This window comes from Hemiscyllium ocellatum, chromosome 31, assembly GCF_020745735.1.
Source record: "Hemiscyllium ocellatum isolate sHemOce1 chromosome 31, sHemOce1.pat.X.cur, whole genome shotgun sequence".
In the NCBI taxonomy this organism is placed as follows: domain Eukaryota; kingdom Metazoa; phylum Chordata; class Chondrichthyes; order Orectolobiformes; family Hemiscylliidae; genus Hemiscyllium; species Hemiscyllium ocellatum.
In genome coordinates, this window is record NC_083431.1 from 2,324,196 (window position 1) to 2,347,453 (window position 23,258).

At 41.7% G+C, this 23,258-nt stretch overlaps 1 protein-coding gene across 2 annotated transcripts in view; it reads right to left on the minus strand.

Moving 5' to 3' along the window:
- Nucleotides 1–23,258, minus strand: part of smg6 (SMG6 nonsense mediated mRNA decay factor) — a 412,281-nt gene that overhangs the window by 217,755 nt on the left and 171,268 nt on the right. Inside the window, exons 1-2 of one of the 2 annotated variants that reach the window (XM_060848422.1) lie at nucleotides 14,645–14,734; nucleotides 5,083–5,239 (exon numbers count right to left, since the gene is read on the minus strand). In XM_060848422.1, coding sequence (XP_060704405.1) covers nucleotides 5,083–5,141 — 59 coding nt within the window. In that variant the 5' untranslated portion in view covers nucleotides 5,142–5,239; nucleotides 14,645–14,734. Of the gene's footprint in view, nucleotides 1–5,082; nucleotides 5,240–14,644; nucleotides 14,735–23,258 lie in introns of those variants that run through there. The other variant, XM_060848421.1, reaches the window with a different exon arrangement.

Here is a 23,258-nt window from a genome sequence, read left to right on the forward strand (position 1 = left end):
AATTAGCATCTCATCCAAAATCCTGAACATCTCAAGTTTCCCTTGAAGCCACTCACCTGGAAGTATATTGCCATTCCTTCAATGTCACAGGGTCAGAACCCTGGGATTCCTATCGTAACAGGGCTGTCGGCATATTTGCATATGAAGCACAATTGTTGAAGAACATAACCCTCAATCAGTTTGTCAAGTGTAATTAGGGATGGGCCATAAATGTTGATTTTGCTGGTGACACTTGCAATCCATAAATTAATAAAACTCCCAGAGGGAATCTCAAACAAAAAAGCAGAAATTGCTGAGGAAACTCAGCAAGTCTGGTAGCATCTATGGAGAGAAAACACAGTCAATGTTTCAAGTCCAGTGACGCTTCCTCTGAACAGCTCCGGAGGCAGCGTTGCACTGTCAGAGTTGCCATTTCATTTTAATTTGGGCTATAAGCAGTCTACCTGCTCTGTTGCAAAAAGATCACCCTCTACTTATTGACCTACATTAAACAACAGTGGCACGTACCTGATATCATGGACAAACTTTAATCCCTAGTCAAAACACAAAGCAATTATTTGGTATTTCATCTTATTGCTGTATGTGGGACCTTGCTGTGTGCAAATTGATTGTTCTGCTTCCTTATGTTATAACACTGAGCAGATTTCAAAACTAGCATCGGCTGTTTTAGAATGCCCTAAAGCCAGCAAAGGTTTTATATAAATACAAGTTCGTTCTTCTTAAACTATCACTCCCTTAATCTCTGTTAATAACCTTTTCTGTCATACAGCCCACGTTATGAAGAACCCAAAGCCAGTATCGTAAGGACAACACATTCCTAACTACATTGAATTTACTTCACAGCATTCTTTTTAAAATAGAATTTTTGTGAAAGGAAAAAAATTCCAAAAAACTTCAGTTTCTGAAAGGAGTTATTTTTATTATTCTAAACTATGATGTAATGGGAACCAGAAATGCATTTGGCTGCCAGCTGCTTTAAGAAAAGTGTTTACAGGGTTAAAAGCACAAACACAGAACTTTACATGACCCCAAAGTAAAAAGAAAAAAAAGAGGGAAAAAAAGAAATGATGTATTGCACTGGTCTTAGATAGTTTATCCAAAGCTGGCTGGGCAGACAACAGACGGATGTGATATGGCTCTAGTCTAATATTCCAGCCTCTCAACTTGCTTGCCCATGAGACGCTCCAGGCTTTGCTCGCCTCCTCCCTGTGCCCCTCTGTTGACTCTAGATCCTTACGAGCCAAAGCCATTACACGAGTTAAGTCACATACAATCCATAGGCAGCTGCCAAGAAACACCATTCTATAGCTGCAAGGCAAAGGGAAAATAAGGAAAAGGAGGGGGGAGGAGGGGGACTTGACACTGACATACAGCAGTCATGTGACACTGCTGTAGCCACACAGCTCTAGGTGTGACCCAGATCCTGTAATAGTCCAGCAATCTCAAGAGTACCACAATGATTCCCATTATGTAACCTCAGTCATGGGCAGGCCGCCAACTACAAAACAAAGAAGACTTTCTAGCTTGGCCCGTTTTCTATTTTCCTATCCCAGCTTCAGGCCAAAACAGTGTCATACAGCTGTGCAGGAGTGAACGAAGGGCTGAGACTCACAGCCGCTGCAGCTTCAAACTCAGCCTAGTCATCAGGGCAAACGTCAAAACTCGCATCATGGACAGCAGTGTGCTCAACAGCTTTATCAATACTTAGTTTACCAGAACTACACCAATGATCATTTCTTGAAAGAAAAGCAGGCGAGTTTATTAATACATTTAAGAGAATTTAGGTGCACACATGGTCTGCGTCTGCACATGTGCCCACGTAGCTGTGTGCAACCAAGATCAATAAAAGCTGAATAATCTCACCTCCAAGGATGAAATCTGGCAGAGTGTAAAGTTTAACGGGAACAAGAAGGCAGGTTTGAATTTCAGTGAATGGTTACATTTGAAATAATCTCATGATTTATCACCTGCTCCCTCCCAGTGGTTTCCTGTAGTGCAGGTGCAATAGCTATACAGAGAAATAAAACCCAGTATGAGACCAATGGATTAATGACAGTGGATAGCCTATTAAGACATCAGCTGGTCAACTACGGGTCCAGTGAGTTCATAAACACCTTCACAAATAGGAACAATAGAAATCTGGGCAACACTTCGGCAAAGTCTGTGGGGAATATTTCTTGAAATCTCACATCGATTTGTGTGCCATTTATCTGCATTTCTTGGCTGTACATCAGTGCTATCTCAATGGAGCGAGTGCAACAGATAAAACCTGCACCGAGTTCCAAGAAAATTTTAAATTTAGTGAATGTTCCATACAAACATGTGCACTGCCAACAAAGAAAGATACCTTTCTAAATTTACTAATCATTCATTTTACCTTCTGTCTATTTGCAGATTTAATTCAAATATATTTAATCACATGGATAGCAAAGATATAACCAAGGAAACAGGTTTAGAGGAGTTAGACAATATAAGGGAATTAAATTATCAAAAGAATGTCAACAGCATCTCTCAAATACACTGGAAAACAAGACCAAGTGCGTTCCTTACAAAAGAGGGAGAAGTTGCAGCACTGAACTGATCAAAGGTGGCAGGTTTTAAGGAAATCTTTGAAGGTGAGCAGTGGTATTTGGAATACGGAAGCAAAATTGCAAAGCTTTGAACGTGAGCTGGGACTTCGAGGGGGACACAATTATTGAGAGGCTGCTGGTGGTGGCCATTTTCAAGTCAACAACTCATTTAGCCTACAAGTACTCAATCCATCAGACAAAGAAACACATGGAAAAACTCTGGATAACATTGACTTTCTTTTAACAAGACCTTATTGACTTATGGGTTATGGACACCGCTAACTGGGCAAGCATTCACTGCCCATCCCTAGTTGCCCCTTGAGGTGGTGTTGAGCTGCCTTCTTGAACCGCAGCAGTCCGTGTGCTGCAGGGTGACCCATAGTGCCAGAGAGTTTAGGGGAAGTGAGTTTATCCAGTAATTAGCTCAGCTCACCAGGGTAATAAACTGTACTGACAGGTAAAACAGTGGTGGAGGAAGATATAATTGAACAGCAGACATATCTCTGTGGACTATAGATGCATGGGGGAGGAATTAATGAGTGCTTTTCTCTTGATCAATAAACACTGAGAAATGAATTGCTGGATCTGCACTTGTGAATGGTACATAAGGACTCAGCTGTGATGCTTTCTACAGTTGAACAGCCATGGTAATATTCATGCTCTGCTTCATACATGAACATGGCCTGATGGGACAGGGAACTGAGGGAACATTCACTGGCCCCATGAGACGAAACAGGAGGTAAAGTTGCTAAATATGACTGTGCAGATGCAGATTATAGTAATTTGCCTAATGGCCAGTGTGGAATGGATTCTCAGTATTCAGAAAATGCCCCACCCCTACCTGTTTATGGATTGGGTAAATGGACATTACATGACCATCATTCCCTATCTCTCCATTCACACAAGAAAGGTTATGTCAATAAGGAACAGCTTTCCACAATAATACCCAATAAGTGATAAAAGCAATGCCAGAACTGACACACTAACTACAAGGCGGCCTTGTATTTACATTACATCCTAGACAGAGCCAAATACCACAAACTGCTTCACGGGAACATCAATCCAAATATAACGCTAAGCCACATAAGGTGGCCATTAACACAACTGGCCAAATGATTGGTCAAAGATTTTAAGAAGCATGCCAAAAGGGAAGAGAGAGGGGTGTGAAGAGAGTGAGAGAGGGAATTCCTGGGCTTGGAACCTGGGGAACTGAAGGCCTCGCCACTGATGAACAGGCAATTTAAAATCAAGAAAACCTAAAGAGGGCAGTACCTTGGAGGAACACAGATATTTTGGAGGGTTGTGGACTGTTTAGATTTCAGACGTGGTAAGGGTGAGGCCATAAAGGTATTTGAAAACAAACACATGAATTTCAGAACAGAAGCATTGTTGAACCAGGAGCTAATGTCGTTCAGTGAGCACAGGGGTGATGGGGGATAGGACTGGGTGTGAAAGGTTCAGTGAGCACAGGGGTGATGGGGGATAGGACTGGGTGTGAAAGGTTCAGTGAGCACAGGGGTGATGGGGGATAGGACTGGGTGTGAAAGGTTCAGTGAGCACAGGGGTGATGGGGGATAGGACTGGGTGTGAAAGGTTCAGTGAGCACAGGGGTGATGGGGGATAGGACCGGGTGTGAAAGGTTCAGGGAGCACAAGGATGATGGGGGATAGGACCGGGTGTGAAAGGTTCAGTGAGCACAGGGGTGATGGGGGATAGGACCGGGTGTGAAAGGTTCAGTGAGCACAGGGGTGATGGGGGATAGGACCGGGTGTGAAAGGTTCAGTGAGCACAGGGGTGATGGGGGATAGGACCGGGTGTGAAAGGTTCAGTGAGCACAGGGGTGATGGGGGATAGGACTGGGTGTGAAAGGTTCAGTGAGCACAGGGGTGATGGGGGATAGGACTGGATGTGAAAGGTTCAGTGAGCACAGGGGTGATGGGGGATAGGACTGGGTGTGAAAGGTTCAGTGAGCACAGGGGTGATGGGGGATAGGACTGGGTGTGAAAGGTTCAGCAGAATTTTGAATAACTTCATATTTCTAGAGGGTGGAAGAAGGGCGACTGGTTTAGTCAAATAGAGATTATAACAAAGAAAGAACCAAGGGATACAGCAGCAGAGTGAAAGAAATGGGATTTGTGGAGGTGGAAATAGGTGGATGTAATGATAGAACATTTAAGTAGCAGAGTCTTTTTAGCTTTCAGCCATTCTGTGAAAAGGGGTAGATTTTTTAGTACCAACTGACCAGAATTACAGCTGGTAACATTCAGACTTACACAGATCAGTACCTACAAAGTGAAAAATAAGGAGTTACAGAAGTGTCAAAATGTTGCAGAAAACTGAGGACCTCAAATTTAATTCAAAATTGATTTGCTTATCAAATCAAAATAATCACTTCATGATCTGTACCCTTAAGCTAAGTGCCAAACCAAAAACAGTAGAGAGGAAAAGAATTAAGGAAGAGAAACAGAAAGAACTTTTTGTTGTAGTTTAAGCAGAGTTTTAAATAACATACTCTTTTGGCAGGATGAGGGATTTGGGTGGCGGGTTCCACTCATCTGGGTGGCCCAACATCCAATCAGACCACACCTTCACACTGGGAAGCAGCTCTTTCAGGTCAAAGCTGAAAGCGGACACTTTGATATCATCATCTTCCTCCTCAGTTGAGCGGGCTGTAACACAAACAGTACATATAAGATTTGCTGGAAGCAGCGGCCATTTTTAGTCAGTCTTTACCATATTGCACAATACTATTGATATAAGCTGTCTGTAGAGAAACTTTGAAATTTTTGCCTCGCATCAGACTATTTAGTCCTACAATGACTTTAGACAAATAGAACAGTATAGAGGCGGTGAACAAAACATCATATCCCATCAATAAAAATGATTGGTTTGCAATTATGTTTGCCCCAGAAATGAGGGATGAATCAAGGTGTCAGGAGGGATGAGTGGACTAAACAATACTTTTCTGCATCAAGAGACAAGCAGCATTTGATGGGTACAATCTGTCTCCTCTGTTCACCAGGAAGGATAAAGTGGACCAAGGGACTATAATATGTTGGAGGTTAGAGGAAGTCAGGTGGGCCAATGTTGGACCACTTCAGACTACTCTGATCACATATCTCTTGTGGTGCACCTCTTTGCTTTGTTAATTGGGTTGGTGTAGCTTTCATGTGTCCACTAGGGGCACATGTTGTAAGTACCTCATGCCCATAAGGTGCATGCATTTTCTACATGAAAGGAAAACCCATTCCACTTTTTACTCAACTGACATCTTCTGAGGGTAAAGCATCGTCCGACTGACTGAGTTTTATATACAAGCCTAGCCATGGATAGCTAACAAGCTACTTAACCCCAGTATTTCCAACAAGTTCCCTATATCCTGACCCAATGTTTATACATCAATGTTAGCAGCAGCAATTGAAAGACGGTGACGAGGTGATGTTGTTAAGGTCAACAGTATTCACTCCATGGCTATTCCAGCAACCATTAGAAACCCATCACAGACCGTCGACCAGAGGCAGTAGCCAGAGCTGGGGCAGGAGTTGCTTGGTGCCAGCTGCCCACAGCACTTTATTCAACTAATCATTCTTCATCAGGCAGAGAACCTGAGCAAATTATCAAGGACGCAAAATGCAAATACAATCCTGTATTTCAAGTCACTATTTTTTCTGCTGACTCCAGAGATACAGAAGTAAATTGCAACACCTCAGCTCAGATAAGCTAGAGACCAGCTTTGGGATCTCCTACTGGACAGGGCTCAGCATTAAAATAGTTAAAACCTATAAATCACAGCGAGATCTACTACTTGTGATGAACCAAAATGATAGCACTCAGCACTATTAGGACTCTGGTGTTTGAACATTGCTTCGTTACTTTCGTAACTCTCAGCTATATACTGCAGCCAGATTGAACTCTAATCGATGCGTGCGGAATAGGAGCAGCAAGGTTACACATGCTGTTACTTCACCACTGGAATAATAGTTGAGAGAAAGAAATACTTGAACTTGTACAGTTCCATATGTCAAGATTGGAAAACCTCAAAACCAATGTGATTTTGGAGCTCACTGATACATACAGATGAACAGCACCGAGAGATTACACTACTGGACAAGGAACGCATTTTCTAGAGGTTTGTACTAGTAATCCAGAGAACAGAAACCTAAACCCCGCCATGCAGTTTGAGCATTAAAATTTAGTTCGAAAAAACATCTAGAAAAATCTTGAAGTGGATTTCAGTACAAATTACACTCAGGCTGTCAGATTGTTGGGAAAATCCAGTGGTTCATGAACATCCAACATTGGTGACTCTCAGCTAGGGGAGGCAATGACCAAGTGGACACATTACCGCTGAAATGTCATTCGAGGGACCCAGATAATGTTCTGAGGACCTGAGCCTGAATCCTGGCACGGCAGACGGTATAATTTGAATTCAATAAAAATCTGGAATTAAGGGTCTAATAACGACCATGAATTCATTGTCGAGTGTCAGAAAACCAATCTGGTTCACGAACCTTTAGGGAAGGGAACTGTCATCCTTACTCATTCTGGCTACATGCAACTCCGAACCCACAGCAATGTGTTTGACACTCAATTGGGTAATTAGGGAAGGGCCAGCCAGCAACGCCCTCATCCGTGAATGAGCTTTATAAAAAAAAACTGCCCTTTGAAGTGGATGAACAAGCCTTCAGACAGCTCAAAGGCGTACACAACCCACTGCCAACTTCGTGGAACAACTAGGATGGGAAATAGAACAGATCGTTGACATCAAAGAATTTCTTTTTTAAAGCCACAGTCCATCTATTCCACAACAGTGAGATGAACGAATGTCCAAACTGCTGTTTGAGATGCTGACTGAAGGCTGTGCACTGGCACCCAGTGAATTCGATGTTTATCAACTCGCCTAACAAAGATGGAATCTGAAATAACCACCACCTCAGCAAGAGGATGTCAGCCTAGGGATTCATCAAAGGTTTACAGTTGCAATGAAGCACCCCTCCCTCAGTAGAGTACACTGAAGTGTCAGACTAGATTATGCACTGAGGTCCCATCGTGGGACATGAATCATCTGTCTCAGAGGTAAAGGCCCCTCCAATTGAGCCAAACTCTACTTGGTGTAATGAAATTTGACTCATCCAAAGTTTGTCATTTTAAACATGGGAGGATCAGGCATTCTGAACTCATGCAACTATTAAATAATCTTCAAACAAGAAACAGATTGCACTAGGGTGGAGAAAGATCAAAACCTACAATAAAAACAATTAAAAACAATACAATCAACATGTTTTAACACAAAAATTTTTTTTCTTTTTCTGCATTCTTTCATGAGATTAAAGATTAGAAACTTCTATTTGTAGATGTAATACTGGGAACACCAACACTTTTATTAGTTATCCATATCATGGGGAATCCTCTTTAATCAATGCAGAACACCTTTGAAACAATCTCTACACAGGGCAATGCTATCAATGAGAGCTCAGTCATTTGGATGTGATATAAGAGGAGAGGTAAGAACAATTTCAGAATGAGCAGAGGTACAACTTAAAAAGCTCACAGGAAAAGGATATTTAGGGCAATTAAATTGTGTTTAACCAATTTATTGAAATTCTTTTAAAAGAATGTGGATAATGTGAGCCTACTGACTTCCTATACTTAGATTTCCAGAAATCATTTGAGAAGATTCTGCAGAAAAGATTAGCACTCAAATTAGGAGCTCATGGTGTAGGGAACAACATACTAGCATGATGGAAGATTGGCTGGCTGGTAGAAAACAGACATACGCAAAATATGTCTTCATTCAGATGGCGGAATGTGATGAGTGGGGACCTATGTAGATGCTTCAATGTTTTAAAATTTACATAACTGAGATAAGGGAAACAAAGCACAGTGGTTAAATCTGCAGGTGACAAAGTTAGGTATGCTGTTAATATGAAATAACAAGGATGCAGACTGATATAAGGCTGGTTAAGTGAGTGGGCAAAGTTTGACATGCATATAATGTGGAAAAATGTGTAGTTGCTCACTTTGACAGGAATTAAAAAGGCTATTATTTAAAAGGAGAATGACTGCAGAATGCCAATGTTCAGAGAATTCTAGATGTTCTAGTGCATGAGTCAAATAAATCAATATAGGTGAGACCATCTCTAATATTGTGAGCAGTTTTGTCCTCTTATCCCAGGAAGGATGTAAATGCATTGCAGGCAGCTCAAGGAGGTTTACTAGATTGATAGCTGCAGTGATTGGTTTGTCTTATGTGTAAAAATTGGATCTGACCAGCATGCTTTTCACTAGAGTTTAGAAGGGTAAGAGAAATTGGTTTGAACTTATAAGATCCTGACGGACCTGGATAAAGTGGATAGGAGAAGGATGATACTTTTATGAACGAGTCCAGATTTAAGAAAATTTCAAAATTAGAGAATACCCTTTTAAGACAAGGAAAGGAATTCTTTTTTCTCTCAGAGTTGTGCCACTTTGGAACACTCTCCCTCAGAAATGGAGCCAAAGGATATTTTGATGGTGGGGCTATAAAGGTTCTTGTTAAATAAGGGAATCAAAGGTTTTGGGGATAGATGGGAATATGAAATTCAGGATATAAACAGATTAACTATGATCTTATTAAATGGTGCAGCAAATTTGAAAGGCTAAAGGCCCTAACTTTGATCCTAACCAATGTATATATAGCCCCAGGACTGGTATGTGTGCATGCATGTGGAGAACTAGTTCGGAAGAAGGGTCACTGGACCCAAAATGTTAATTCTGCTTTCTCTCCACAGACGGTGCCAGACCTGCTGAGTTTCTCCAATAACTTCTGTTTTTGGTTAGAGTAATACAGCCTGGAAAACAGACCCTTTGGCCCAACTCATCCATGCCGACCAGGTTCCCCAAACTGAAATAGTTCCACTTGCCTGCGTTTGGCCCATACTTCTTTAAACCTTTCCTATCTAGGACCCGTGGACACAGCCTTAGAATAAAAGGGGGTCAATTCAGAACAGAAATGCGGAGACATTTCTTCAGCCAGAGGGTGGTGGGCCTGTGGAATTCATTGCCACGTAGTGCAGTGGAGGCCGGGACGCTAAATGTCTTCAAGGCCGAGATTGATAGATTCTTGTTGTCTCGAGGAATTAAGGGCTACGGGGAGAATGCTGGTAAGTGGAGTTGAAATGCCAATCAGCCATGAGTGAATGGCGGAGTGGACTCGATGGGCCGAATGGCCTTACTTCCACTCCTATGTCTTATGGTCTTATGGTCTATCCAAGTATCTGCCCAAATGTCTTTACCACTTCCTCTGGCAGCTCGTTCCAAAACATACCACCCTCACGTTGTGCCTGAGGTCCCCTCTCATTCTAAACCTGTGCCTTCCAGTTTTAGACTCCCCTCCCCTGGGGAAAGATGCTGGCTAGTCACCCTGTCTATACTACTCATGATTTTACAAACCTCTATAAGGTCATTCCTCAGCCTCCTAAGTCCAGGGAAAAAAAGTCCCAGTCTATCCAGCCTCTCCTCACAACTCCAACCCTCCAGTCTTGGTAAAACCCTTGCAAATCTATTTTGCACCCTTTCCAGTTTACTAAAGTCCTATTGCAGGCCGAACAGAAATGCATGCAGTACTCAAAGTAGCCTTACCAATGCCAGCTGTAACATGACATCCCACCTCCTGTACTCAGTACTCTGATTGATGAAGGCATATGTGCCAAATACATTCATCACCACTATCTACCTGTGATGCCACTTTCAAGGAACTATGTACCTGCACCCCTGGGTCTCTCTGTTCCACAACACTCCCCAGGGTCCTACTATTAACCATGTAAGGCATGCCTTGGTTTCTCTTAGCAAAATGCAACATCTCACATTTATCCGTCTGAAACTCCATCTGCCATTCCTCAGCCCACTGGCCCAGTTGATTAAGATTCTGTTGTAATCTTAGGTAGCCACCTTCATTGTTCACTATACCATCTATTTCAGTGTCATCTGCAAACTTACTAATCATGTCTCCTATATTCTAATCCAAGTGGTTTATACAAATGACAAACAATAGTGGACACAGCATCAATCCTTGTGGCACACCGCTGGTCACAGGCCTCCAGTCCAAACAACAACCCTCTACCACCACCTTGTCTCTTCCTACTTTCAAGCCAATTTCATATCCAGTTGGGTAATTCTCGCTGGCTCCCATGCAATCTAACTTTACTAACCAATCTAACATGCGGAACCTAGTTGATGGCTTGTTAAAATCCACAAAGACGACATCTGCCTTCACTAATCTTGGTCACCACTTCAGAAAAACACTCAATCAAGTTTGAGAGACAAGGACAACGCCATGCTAACTATCTCTAACTTTTCCAAACACACATAAATCCTGGCTCTCAGAATCTCCCCAATAACTTACCCACCGCTGACGTCAGGTTTAACAGTCTATAGTTCCCTGGCTTTTCCTTGTAGCCTTTCTTAAATAATAGCACAACCGTAGCCACCCTCCAGTCTCCTGCCATCTCGCCCATGGCTGCTGATGATACAAAAGCTCCACCAGGGGTCTCCCAATTTCTTCCCTGGCTTCCCACAATGTTCTGGGATACACTTAGTCATAGAGACATACAGCAAGGAAATAAACCCTTTGGTCCAACCAGTCCATGCCAACATCCAGCACTACCTCTTCTGTAATGTGGACTCTTTTCAAGACATCAATATTTACATCTCCAAGGCCCCAGTTTCTATGTCTTTATCCATGATAAATACTGATGAGAAATAGTCATTTCGGATCTCATGCAGCTCCTGTGGCTCGACACATTTTGGTTTACAGTTACCCCATGGGGATAATATCATTTATCATGGATATACTGTAAGATGGAACAGTAGTTTCCTTCGTTCTGGTCACCAAGTATCAGCTGCCCTGAAACTACCTGGCAATACTCAGAATTGGCATGAAATTTGTACAGTGATTCACTATCCTCTGCCACTTCAACTCCCTGTTCCACCTCAGTAGAATAGGGCAAATCTAAGAGCCTTTATACATCATTGAGCTGTGTCTTGTCAATTTGTAAAGTAAATTTGAAAATTTCTCAGGTTCTGCAGTTTGTTTTCTTTGAGTTGCTGCTCCATCCTTCCTGAAAAGGTCAGATATTAAAACTTGAAGCTGATGTTATCAAGCAGGTTTGGGGAATTAGGAGAGAACTTGGTGACAAAGTGGACAAGTACACCTGAAAAATGATTTTAGGTGCTTTTCACATGGAGGGTGTGGGGGAGGTGCTATTGCTTCATACCTATGCCAGTCTTGGTACTTTGATACATGACCTACCAACAATGTTAACAAGTACAGCTCAGCGAATAGAAGGCTGGCTAACCTGTGAACAAATCAACTGCATATTCAAATAATTCACTGCAGTTCAAAAAGAATTTTCATGAGTGAACCTCCTGTAGAGGGCTTCTAACAGAGCTGTTCAATCAGAACATTTTTATTCATACATTTTGTATAACCTTCCTTAACTTAACCTCATAAAGCTTTATCACATCAGATATGAACCGTATGTGGACAGCAATATTCCAGTAAAAGCATGATCAGGAATTCCTTTTTTTAAAGTGACATCTCTAAACTTCGAAACCTGCAATTTGAGCAGATCAACACTTTCAGTTCCATTTTTATGTTTGAATCATCTAATTTAAAGAAAACACCATGAAATGGGACTGTTACTGTGCAAACAAATCCTAGCATCATGAATTGCAGCTCTAAAGTATTTCAGCTCTATCTCATCAATGCTGAAAATAACAGCAAACAACGGAAGTTACCAAGGATACAGCATCACTTCCTGTGCATCACCGCACGGGCCCCTAGAGATTGATTTAGCTCCGATGCCTAATATTCATCGCACTTTTCTATGAAACCTAATTGTAATGTTTTAAACAGTTTGCTGAAATTCCTGGGTCAAGGACATGGCAAGTTTTAAAAAAAAACAAAAATGCTCATGGAAGTTTAATTGAACTTTCCAGGCTCACATCAGCTTATTGTTTCCCATCACATCTCATGCACTGACTGCCACATGGCTAGGCTATTCAACCACAAGAGGCACCATGGCCAAGCTCAGTCCAGCCTTCATATTATATCTAATATTTTCCACAGCAATTTATGGTACTGATTGGGAGCAGAAATCACAGTCAATTCTCTTATTAGTCAATGGAAGCCAATATTATATGCAACTCCTCAGGAACCATAGAGCTCAGCATAGCTTTCTGGTAAGTATGAATCAGTAAAATACCATACCACACATTTACACACTAAGCCAAAAGCAAGCCAGTTCTTTTATGGAATAAAGTTGTAAGAGGAGGACATTCTTCAAGTAAATAACTTACAATTTACAAGTTGCTACTCAATAGGACACAAGTATAGAAACCATTATGTTAACTCCTGATTAAAAAAAAGCACTAAATGAAAGACCACTCCAAGCAGCTCTCAGCAAGAGGAAAAGCAGTGGTTATGGAGTAGCACAGGTACGCAGGAGGCCATTAGCCCCATGAACCCCTCTCACTGTCTGAGCTGTGACCTCCTTATAGCCACCTTTGTCCCATCCCAAAATATGCAGGAATTACCAAACACTGCCAATCTTAGATCAAGTCATGGACAACCTTTGTGTAAAATCAATAAGTTGATTTGAACCCCTGTCTTTGTTCTTTGATCTTTGCTCTGATACAATCAATTACAAATTCACTGCTCAATGGGATTAGTTTAGCCCTGACATAATTAATCAAATCCTTCATTTCTCACACATGGAGACAGATTTGACATTTGAATGAACTGGAACATATCTAAACACATTCAGGATTCTGGCCTTTGTTGAGTTCCCCTGTTGATGTCGTCATTTCGTTTCCCATCACTTTTTTTTTAGTAAAACCGAAGTTACCTCGAGAACGTGACTTGAAAGTAGTTCTGGAATTTACGTATTAATAAACCGAAACCTGCAACCATTCTAAAAGATGAAAGCCTTAACAGCAATCTAGATTTGTTCAATATATTGTATCAGTTGAATGACATTGTGATCTTTTGCTGTAAATTCTATGCCTTATGATCCTGCTCCACAGCTACCTGAAGGGGCAGTGCTCTGAAAGCTAGTGCTTCCAGATAAACCTGCTGGACTATAAACTGGCGTGGTAATTTTTAACTCTGTTCCTTCAAAAAAAACATTTCTAATTCAATCTCTTGAACACTAATATGCAGTCTCACAAATGACTACAAATTTTCCTAAAGCTACCACCTCATATACATCAGGCCAAGGAGCACACTCCATGATTGCCCAGTTTCCCAGCTGAATCTTTTCCACAAACTGAGATACATGACCCTTCCAAACGGTACACGTACTCGACAGCTGTCTCCAGGGCAAATAGCATAGCATGGAAAGTCGGTTCAACCCATTGCACCATTTCTTGTATTGAAGTTTGCACTGTCAATCACAAATTCTGTAGCTACAAGAGCAGGTCAGGGACTAAGAATTGTGAGATAAGTACCTCATCTTATGACTCACCATAACCTGCCTACCTTCTACAGAATACAGGACTGCAGAGTGATGGAAGACTCTCACTTACTGGATACTATTGCTTTAACACTCAAGAAGCTCAATACCAGCACACATTAACCATCACCTTAAACATTCACTCCAATATATCACTGCTGCAGTATATACCATCTAAAAGACGTAATGCAGCAATTCACTAATGTTTGATAGCATTGTCCGAACCATAACCTCTACGGCCGCGGAGGGCAGGGGCAGCAGGAACAGTACCACCTGCAAGTGGTGCACGCACAGCAACAACTTTTTTTTATATAGCACATATCATTTCCCAAGGCATGTCACAGCAGTGCTACAAAGCAAAGTTCGATACAGCGTCATACAGGCAACAATACAGCCACAACGTTAGTTTTTAAGGAGGACAGTAAAGGAAGAAATCAAATAGAAAGACAGAGAGGTTTGTAGAAAGGACTCCAGCACCTAAGGAGTTGAATGCACATTATTCTGACTTAGAACTGCAATGCTGTTCCTTCATTTTCACTGGGTCAATATCCTGGACCTGCTGCCTTAACGCTGTGAACTCACCAGCTTGAGGGTAATTAGGGATAGGTAGTAAGTGCTGGGACCGTCAGCAGAGCCAACTACGCACAAATTGTTAAAAATATTTGATTTTCTACATGATAGATTAAAGTTTTGCTAGCAGAGTTACAGGCTCCCGGGTGTCAACATCGAGTCTATTTTGCAAAGAGCAGTCACAAGAGCTGCATTGTAGTCTTCAGGTTTACCGCAGATCAACTAAAACCACCAAGAAAGTGTTTAACACTTTGCTTCATCTAATAGCTCTGCACTGGTACTTTGTTTGATTTCCTTCTGCTGACATTTTTCTTCTACAATTTTGCAAGGAATGGATATTGTACAATAAAAGGTACTTTTTTTTGACAGAGCCAAATACAGTTCCCTAAATGCTGGAGAAGTTCAAGTGCAATTTTTTTTAACCTATAAATGCTGGATTCATAATACTAGCAGCTATATCTCAGACCACTTTATATTGAATCCTAAATGAAAAGTATTTATAAAAACAGATTCCAGTATGACCTTCTCAGAGTCCACATTATTATTTCGCACAGTGCAGTACAGTGTAATCTATAGGAAAAAAAACAAAAACAAAATAGAAAGCACGGGGTTATCGGATACATGGAGAAACACTGCCTTCACATTCCCATTGTTTTTCATCGGAGGACGACTGACCCCCGACCCTAGGCTAAGACAGAATGGAAACACAAGAGTTTGTGAGAAAACAAAATACGTCAATCACCTTTCCCTGCAATTCATTAACTGTTTGAGGCCCGCAATAATCTTCTACATCTCCACTGGAACAGGAAACAGAAACAAATTAAAAACATTAGCTCTTGATTGATGTTTCTCCAATACCATTTCAGAGAGTGCATGACAAGTCTGCGCAAAGACATGTTCACTCATGTGCCAAAGTTATAATTTTCAGTGTTAGTAATAAACAGAGCAGGTTGCACATCACCAAAGAGTGGCCCAGACAAAATCAGAGAGAACAAACTAAGATCGCCCATTGGACTTAGGCTGACACCTGCTCAGAAGTAGGGAAAGTTAGAAAGCTTTCAGCAACACTACTTGAGGGGAGAAGAAGGAAAATGCTTAGCATTTCCATAGGAAGAGAGATCCGAGATAGACCAGGTAGATTTGATGAAGTGAACAGGCCTTTCCTGCTTCATTGATCCTCTGGCCTCTTGAGTAAACTGATACGCTGCAAATGATGAATCATGATATTCTGATAATCTAGCAAAGCAATAAAATTGAGGCTGCTTGCATGATAGAAGAATCTGTAGTTTCAAAACATATGGCTTTTCAGGCAGATTCTAACTGTAAAAGGAAATGGAGAAAGAAAACTAAACTTTCCAGTTTCTAAGCAAACTAAAACTGGAAACCAAAACCTCTGGAGAGAATGAAACTATACTAAACAGACACAGCCTTCAGAGCACAAATGATGAGCAGGCTGAAGACAGAGGAGAGTTCGAGAAGCTGACAACAAGCAAACTTAACATTGCTGTAACTGTTACTGTTATAATGTTGGTTGATCCACACTATCCAGGCTGTCATACAGCAGATAATAAAGACAGCCAGTAGAATGTTGGCTTTTATAGCTAAAGGAAGTATTGTTGCAATTATACAAGGTATTGTTGAGACTGCACCTGGAGTATTGTGCGCAGTTTTGGTCCCCTTATTTGAGGAAAGATGTAGTGGCATTGGAGGCAGTTCAGAGGAGGTTCACTAGATTGACCCCAGAGTTGAGGGGTTTGTCATATGAAGAGAAATATGAAGTTTAGGTCTATAGTCTCTGGAATTTAGAAGAATGAGGGGAGATCAAATAGAGGTATTCAAGATTATAAAACGATGTGGAGCAGATGCTTTCTCTTGCAGGCATTTTTAACTGGAGATCATAGTCTTAGGAAAAGGGGTAGCAAATTTAACAGAGAGTTGAGGAGAAACTATTTCTCCCAAAGGGTTGGGAATCTGTGGAATTCACTACCCAAATTGCAGTGGATGCTGGGACAGCAAGTAGATTTGAGGAGTTACACAGATTTTCAATTGGAAATGGGTTGATGGGTTACGGGGAGAAGACAAGAAAATGGGGATAAGAAGCACATCAGCCATGATCAAATGGCTGAGCAGACCCAATGGGCCAAATGGCCTAATTCTGCTCCGAAATCTTATGAACTAATTGGAATTGACCAAGGTTTCATTTGGTAGTCACAGGTGAGGTGCCAGAAGACTGGAAGTTGGTTAACGTGATGCCACTATTTAAGAAAGGTGGTAAGGACAAGCCAGGGAATTATAGACCAGTGAGCCTGACATTGGTGGTGGGCAAGTTGTTGAAGGGAATCCTGAGGGACAGGATGCACCTGCATTTGGAAAGCTAAGGGCTGATTAGGGATAGTCAATATGGCTCTATGTGCAGGAAATCACGTCTCAGAAACATGATTGAGTTTTTTGAAGTAGTAATGAAGAAGATTGATGAGGGTAGAGCGGTGGACATGATCTGGCTGCACAGTGGCTCAGTGGTTAGCACTACTGCCTCACAGCGCCAGAGACCCGGAATCAATTCCGACCTCGGGCAACTTTCCGTGTGGAGTTTGCACGTTCACCCAGTGTCTGTGTGGATTTCCTCTGGATGCTCCGGTTTCCTCCTACAATCCAAAGATGTGCAGGTCAGGTGAATTGGCCATGCTAAATTACACAGTGTTACGTGAATTAGTCAGGTGTAAACGAAGGGGAAATAGGTCTGGGTAGGTTACTCTTCAGAGAGTCAGTGTGGACTTGTTGGGCCGAAGGGCCTGCTCCCATACTGTAGGGAATCTAATCTAATCTATATGGCCTCCAGTTAGGTGTTCAACAAGGTTCCCCATGGGCGACTGATTAGCAAGGTTAGGTCTCATGGAATACAGGGAGAACTAGCCATTTGGATACAGAACTGACTTGAAGATAGAAAACAGAGGGTGGTGGTGGAGGGTTGTTTTCCAGACTGGAGGCCTGTGACCAGTGGAGTGTCACAAGGATCAGTGCTAGGTCCGCTGCTTTTTGTCATTGATATAAATGATTTGGATGTGAACACAGGAGGTATAGTTAATAAGTTTGCACATGATACCAAAATTGGAGGTGCAATGGATAGCGAAGAAGGTCACCTTAGATTACAATGGGATTTTGATCAGATGGGCCAATGGGCTAAGGAATGGCAGACAGTTTAAGTAAATGTGAGGTGCTGCATTTTGGAAATGGTAAGGTCCTACGGAGTGTTGCTGAACAAAGAGACCTTGGAGTGCAGGTTCATAGCTCCTTGAAAGTAGAGTCGCAGGTAGATAGGATAGTGAAGAAGGCGTTTGGTATGCTTTCCTTTATTGGTCAGAGTATTTGAGTACAGGAGTTGGGAGGTCATGTTGCAGCTGAACAGGACACTGGTTAGGCCACTTTTGGAATATTACATGCAATTCTAGTCTCCCTCTTATTGGAAGGATGTTGTGAAGCTTGAAAGGGTTCAGAAAAGATTTATAAGGATGTTGCCAGGGCTGGAAGATTTGGGGCTGTTTTCCCTGGAGCGGAGACTGAGGGGTGACCTTATAGAGGTTTATAAAATTATGAGGGATATGGATAGGGTAAATAGACAATGTCCTTTCCCTGGGCTAGGGGGGTCCAGAACTAGAGGGCATATCTTTAGGGTGAGAGGGGAACTATTTAAAAGGGATGACTTTTTCAGGCAGAGGGTGGTGCATGTATGGAATGAGCTGCCGGAGGAAGTGGTGGAGGATGGTACAGTTACAACATTTGAAAGACACCTGGACAGGTATGTGAATAGAAAGGGTTTAGAGGGATATGAGCCAAGTGCTGGCAAATGGGGCTAAATTAAGTTGGGATACCCAGTCGGCATGGACGAGTTGGACCGAAGGGTCTGTTTCTGGGCTATACATCTCTGACTGTTGGTGCTATTTTTGGTGAGGTCCATGCTCCTTGGGAGTTGGTTGTGCCCTCTTGTCAATTAGAAATCAGATATTGTTCTCATCGCATGAATTAATAGAAGATCACATCTTTATTCATTGTACAATGCTCCTTGCTTAGTGTACCATGGTTTTAATAAATCCATACCTACACACAGCAGTTTAACATGCCTCAACTCATGTCCACTGTCAACCTATCTGTCTCCTACAATGTTCTGAACAGTTCCAGTCTATACACAACTGGATTGTGTTGACTAAAATCAAAATTATGACCTAAATATAAAGTTATGAACAAGTTGCATGACTACGCAAGTTATTTGCAATGCTCTGTGTTAAATGACTTACTGCCTACATCTCCACTTCTCTGGAAGCAAAATACTCAATGCCGTAGATTTGACATTAAATTAACTCATTGTCAGAAGTCTTTTGACTGCAAATGAGTAATATCGACTCCGAAATCACCTGCATTTCCTCCATCACCTGCATTTTCTCCATCACCTGTACCCCTGCTTCCAGAATGCCGCAGCCCAACAGCACTGAAACCCAAGCTTCCAAACCCACCACTAGCCTTTTACAGGTTTTCCAGCTTACCTCAGCCACTCCTGGATATAGAGTCATAGAGATGTACAGCACGGAAACAGAGCCTTCTGTCCAACTCGCCCATGCCAACCCTATATCCTAAATTAATTTAGCCCCATTTGCCAGCAATTGGCCCATGTCCCTCTAAACCCTTCCTGCTTACATACCTGTCCAGATGCCTTTTAAATGTTGCAATTGTACCAGCCTCCACCACTTCCTCTGGCAGCTCATTCCATACATGCACCACCCTGTGTGTGAAAAAGCTATCCCTTAGGTCCCTTTTAAATATTTCTTCAATTACCATAAAGCTATGCCCTCTAGTTCTGGACTCCCCCGGCCCAGGGAGAAGGCCTTGCCTATTTGCCTATCCGTGCCTCTCTATATGGTCACCCCTCAGCCTCTGACACTCCAGGAAAACGGCTCCTATTCAGCCTCTCCCGATAGCACTAATCCTCCAGCCCTGGCAACATCCTTGTAAATCTTTTCTGAAGCCTTTCAAGTTTCACAACATCCTTCCTATTGCAGGGATATGTATCTAAATTAATTGCCAAGCATAATATTTATCGGAGAATCTGTAAACCTTTGTTTTGTTATTGTCACCATGAAAATCGGAATGATCTCACAACCAGTAAATCAGATCAATGTTCTGCAGTCCTGCCATGTTCCATGAAAGTATAAAAGAAACTGCAATTACTCTTCATGGCTTCCATATCGAGTCATATAAATGCAGATTTATTGATTCATTTATCCTATATGTACTTCCTGCACAAGATCTAAAGATTATGACCACAGCTGTCCCTCCTTTTCTCATTGTCAACCTCTCACACATTGATTATCACCTCAAATCTTGACTTGTTTCTCATCTTCTTCATTCACCCTAGCTCAGTACTGAGTGAAACAATGATGAGTCTCTTGAAGTTTTCCATTTCAGAGATGGAGTAGCTTATCTTTTGAATCCCTTCCAATCTGTTTGAGGAAGGCTTTATTCCAACACACATCACAAATCTCCAAAACACCACCAATGTATTCCTTACTTCCATAGAGACTTTCTAATCAACCCACTCAGTGACAGCAATATACACCTCTGGAGCAGGAGGACTTGAACCCAGGCCTCCTGACCAGAGGTAGGGACACTCTAACTGCACCACAGAGCCCTCATATATCAAGTCAAGCATTCACCCAACTGTCCCTTCATTAACATTAAACCATCACCTGTCAGGCCCTACTAGATAATAACACAAACTACTGAAGCAGCAGTGGAGAATGAGTGGGACAGCTTCTCCCAAGGGTCTCGCCAACATTTATTGGGCAGATCACAAGGGGAAAATCAAACTAACTAATCAGATATTTCAATACTATTTATGAGAACTTACTAATTCCCTGAGAAGAAAATATCAAATAGCTATTCAATCAGATCATGGTTGGTCTGATTGTGGTCTCAACCTCACCTCTAGGTCTGTCTTCCATAAATCTGTCAATCCAAAAGACTAAAAACCATAAGAAGAAATTCATCCTTATTCCAATCTTATATGTGATTGCCCCTACTTGGGAACCATGCACCTAGTTCGAGATTCCCTGAGCATCTACTTTGACAAGATCTGGCAAATCCGATATGTTTCATAGGTTAGGAACATAGAAAAGAGCAAGAGAAGGCCATTTGGTCCATCTAGCCTATTTTGCCATAATGATCACATTGAACTCCATTTTCCCATGTCCACCCCAGACCTTGAAGTCTTTTGTATTGAGAAATGTTCTTATTTCTTAAAAACATTCAATGACTTGGTGCCCACAGCCTTCTGTGGTAGAGAATGCCACAGGATTACCATCCTCAATGAAATCTCTCCTCATCTGAGCCCACAGTGGTATTGCATCCTCTGCATCCTGAGACCCTGACCCCTTGTTTCAGACTCCTTAACTTCATCTCTGCATCCAATTTGTTCAGCCCTGTCAGAATCTTATGTTTCAATGAGATTCCCTTTCATTTTTCTAACTCAATGAATGTACATCCAACCTGTTCAACCTTTACGAGATAATGCCTACCACACAGGAGTCAGCTAATGAACCTACTTTGAACTACCTCCAATGCAAGTCTGCTTTTTTTTAAATTTAGAGACCAAACTGCATCCACAAGGTGTAGTCTTACCAATGCCCTATACAGTTGCACTAAGCCTTTTATTTTCCCTCCATTTTGTAATAAAGACCCATATCTTCCTGCTTGCTGTACCAGCATGCTCACTTTTTGAGATTTATATACAAGAACACCAAAGTTAATTCTGCAGTCTTTCCCTATTTAAATAATATTCTGTTTTTCCAATCTTCCTGCCAAAATGAACAACCTCACATTTTCCCACATTATACTCCAGCTGCAAATCTGTACCCACTCACTTAACCTATCTACGTCCCTTTGCAGACTCTTGGCATCCTCCTCACAATTTGCTTTCTCAATTAGCGTATCAGAAAATTTGGCTTCAGTGAGTCAGTCCTTTCATCCAAATAATTAATATAGATTGTAAATGGTTGTGGCCCCAGCACTGAATCCTGCAGCATCCCAAGGGTACAGTTTGCCAACCTGGAAACAACCTATTTACCCAGACTCTGACTCCTGGAGGTTAGCTAATCTTTCAACCATGCTCATATACCACCTCGATGAGATCATGTTTTGTGTAGTAATCTATTATTTGACACCTTATTGAATGCTTTTTGGTAATTCAAATGCACTGCATCTTCTAGCACCCCTTTATCCAACCTATTTGTTACATTCTCAAATAATTCTATCACATTTTTCCAACACTATCTTCCTTTCCAAGGCCACCTTGACTTGGTCTGTTTGAAATATGATTTTCTAAATGCCCTAGTATCTCTTTAACAATGAATTTCAGTATTTTCCCAATGACAGATAGTAGGATAACTGACCTGCAGTTTCCTGCTTTTCATCTCCCTCCTTCCTGAACAGAGAATTGTTTCATTTGTTTTCTCCATCAGTTTCCTTCTTCCACCACTTCACGTGGTTAACCATCAAGAGAAAGTGAGGAGAATAATTCAAACCAGTGGCAATCCAGGACTGCTACTAAGCGCTAGCCAAAGAGGGCATAAGCTGCAGATTTGCCACAACTGTCCATGGAGTTGAGATGACTAAAACCAGCAGGGTGAAAAGATTTAATATTACTGTGGGCTGGGCTTCAACTCAGGGTCAAGAACTAGAAGGACTGCAAGCTTACCAACAATATCCTGTATTCTTACCTTCAGTGAGCAATGGACTGTCCAGCATACTGATGAGACCAGTACCTTAAAAATCACACTCTGTGTTATGTAAGTTACTGCAGCAGATTCCAGAGATCTCCAGTCATTTTCAGGTCAAGTTATGGCAGTGGCCTGAAGCGGAGAAGCAGATTGATTGCTGTGCAACGCTGTATCATCAATTGCCAGCACATTTGGTACAATCTGAAATGTAAAGGACTCATCATCTATGTGATGCTTCCTTTACTCAATTTAGATATCCCATGGGAAAAAATGCGTGGTTGAATTTAAATGAAATTGATACATGATTGCAGAGCTATTGCTGACAAATCAAGCCCTGCATAGTTAGGACAATAACAGACTCTGTTTGTGTATGCAGATCTTGGCAATGCAATGAAACCAAAGGGCAGCCATAACCTCTAATAAGGAAAATGAGAGATTGGGTTCCAAGGTATTCCAGCTTTACTGTGTCTGACCACCATATGCAAGAATGCGCAGCAACAAAGCTTTTCATTTTCAGTGGACATTAGAAAGAGAGAACGCCGTCTGCCCTCCTACAACTCACCCTGAATTGCATCCAGTGAGACATGTGAATACTTTGAAAAAGAGCAAGCATCTAAAAAGTGTAATGGTCAACCATAAACACATGCTGTGTGCAAATATGTCAACATGTATATAAATGCACAGTAACATGCTGCATGTGATACAGGTTCTAGCCATTCCACAGACCAACATGATTCTGAGTGACTCCATTGACAGAATCATTCTTTAGAGTTGCCCCAGCCTCTCCATCATTCATGGTTTTTTTGAAACAATGTACTGACCTCACTATTCAGATAGCTCCAAAGAGTCGTGGGACTCAA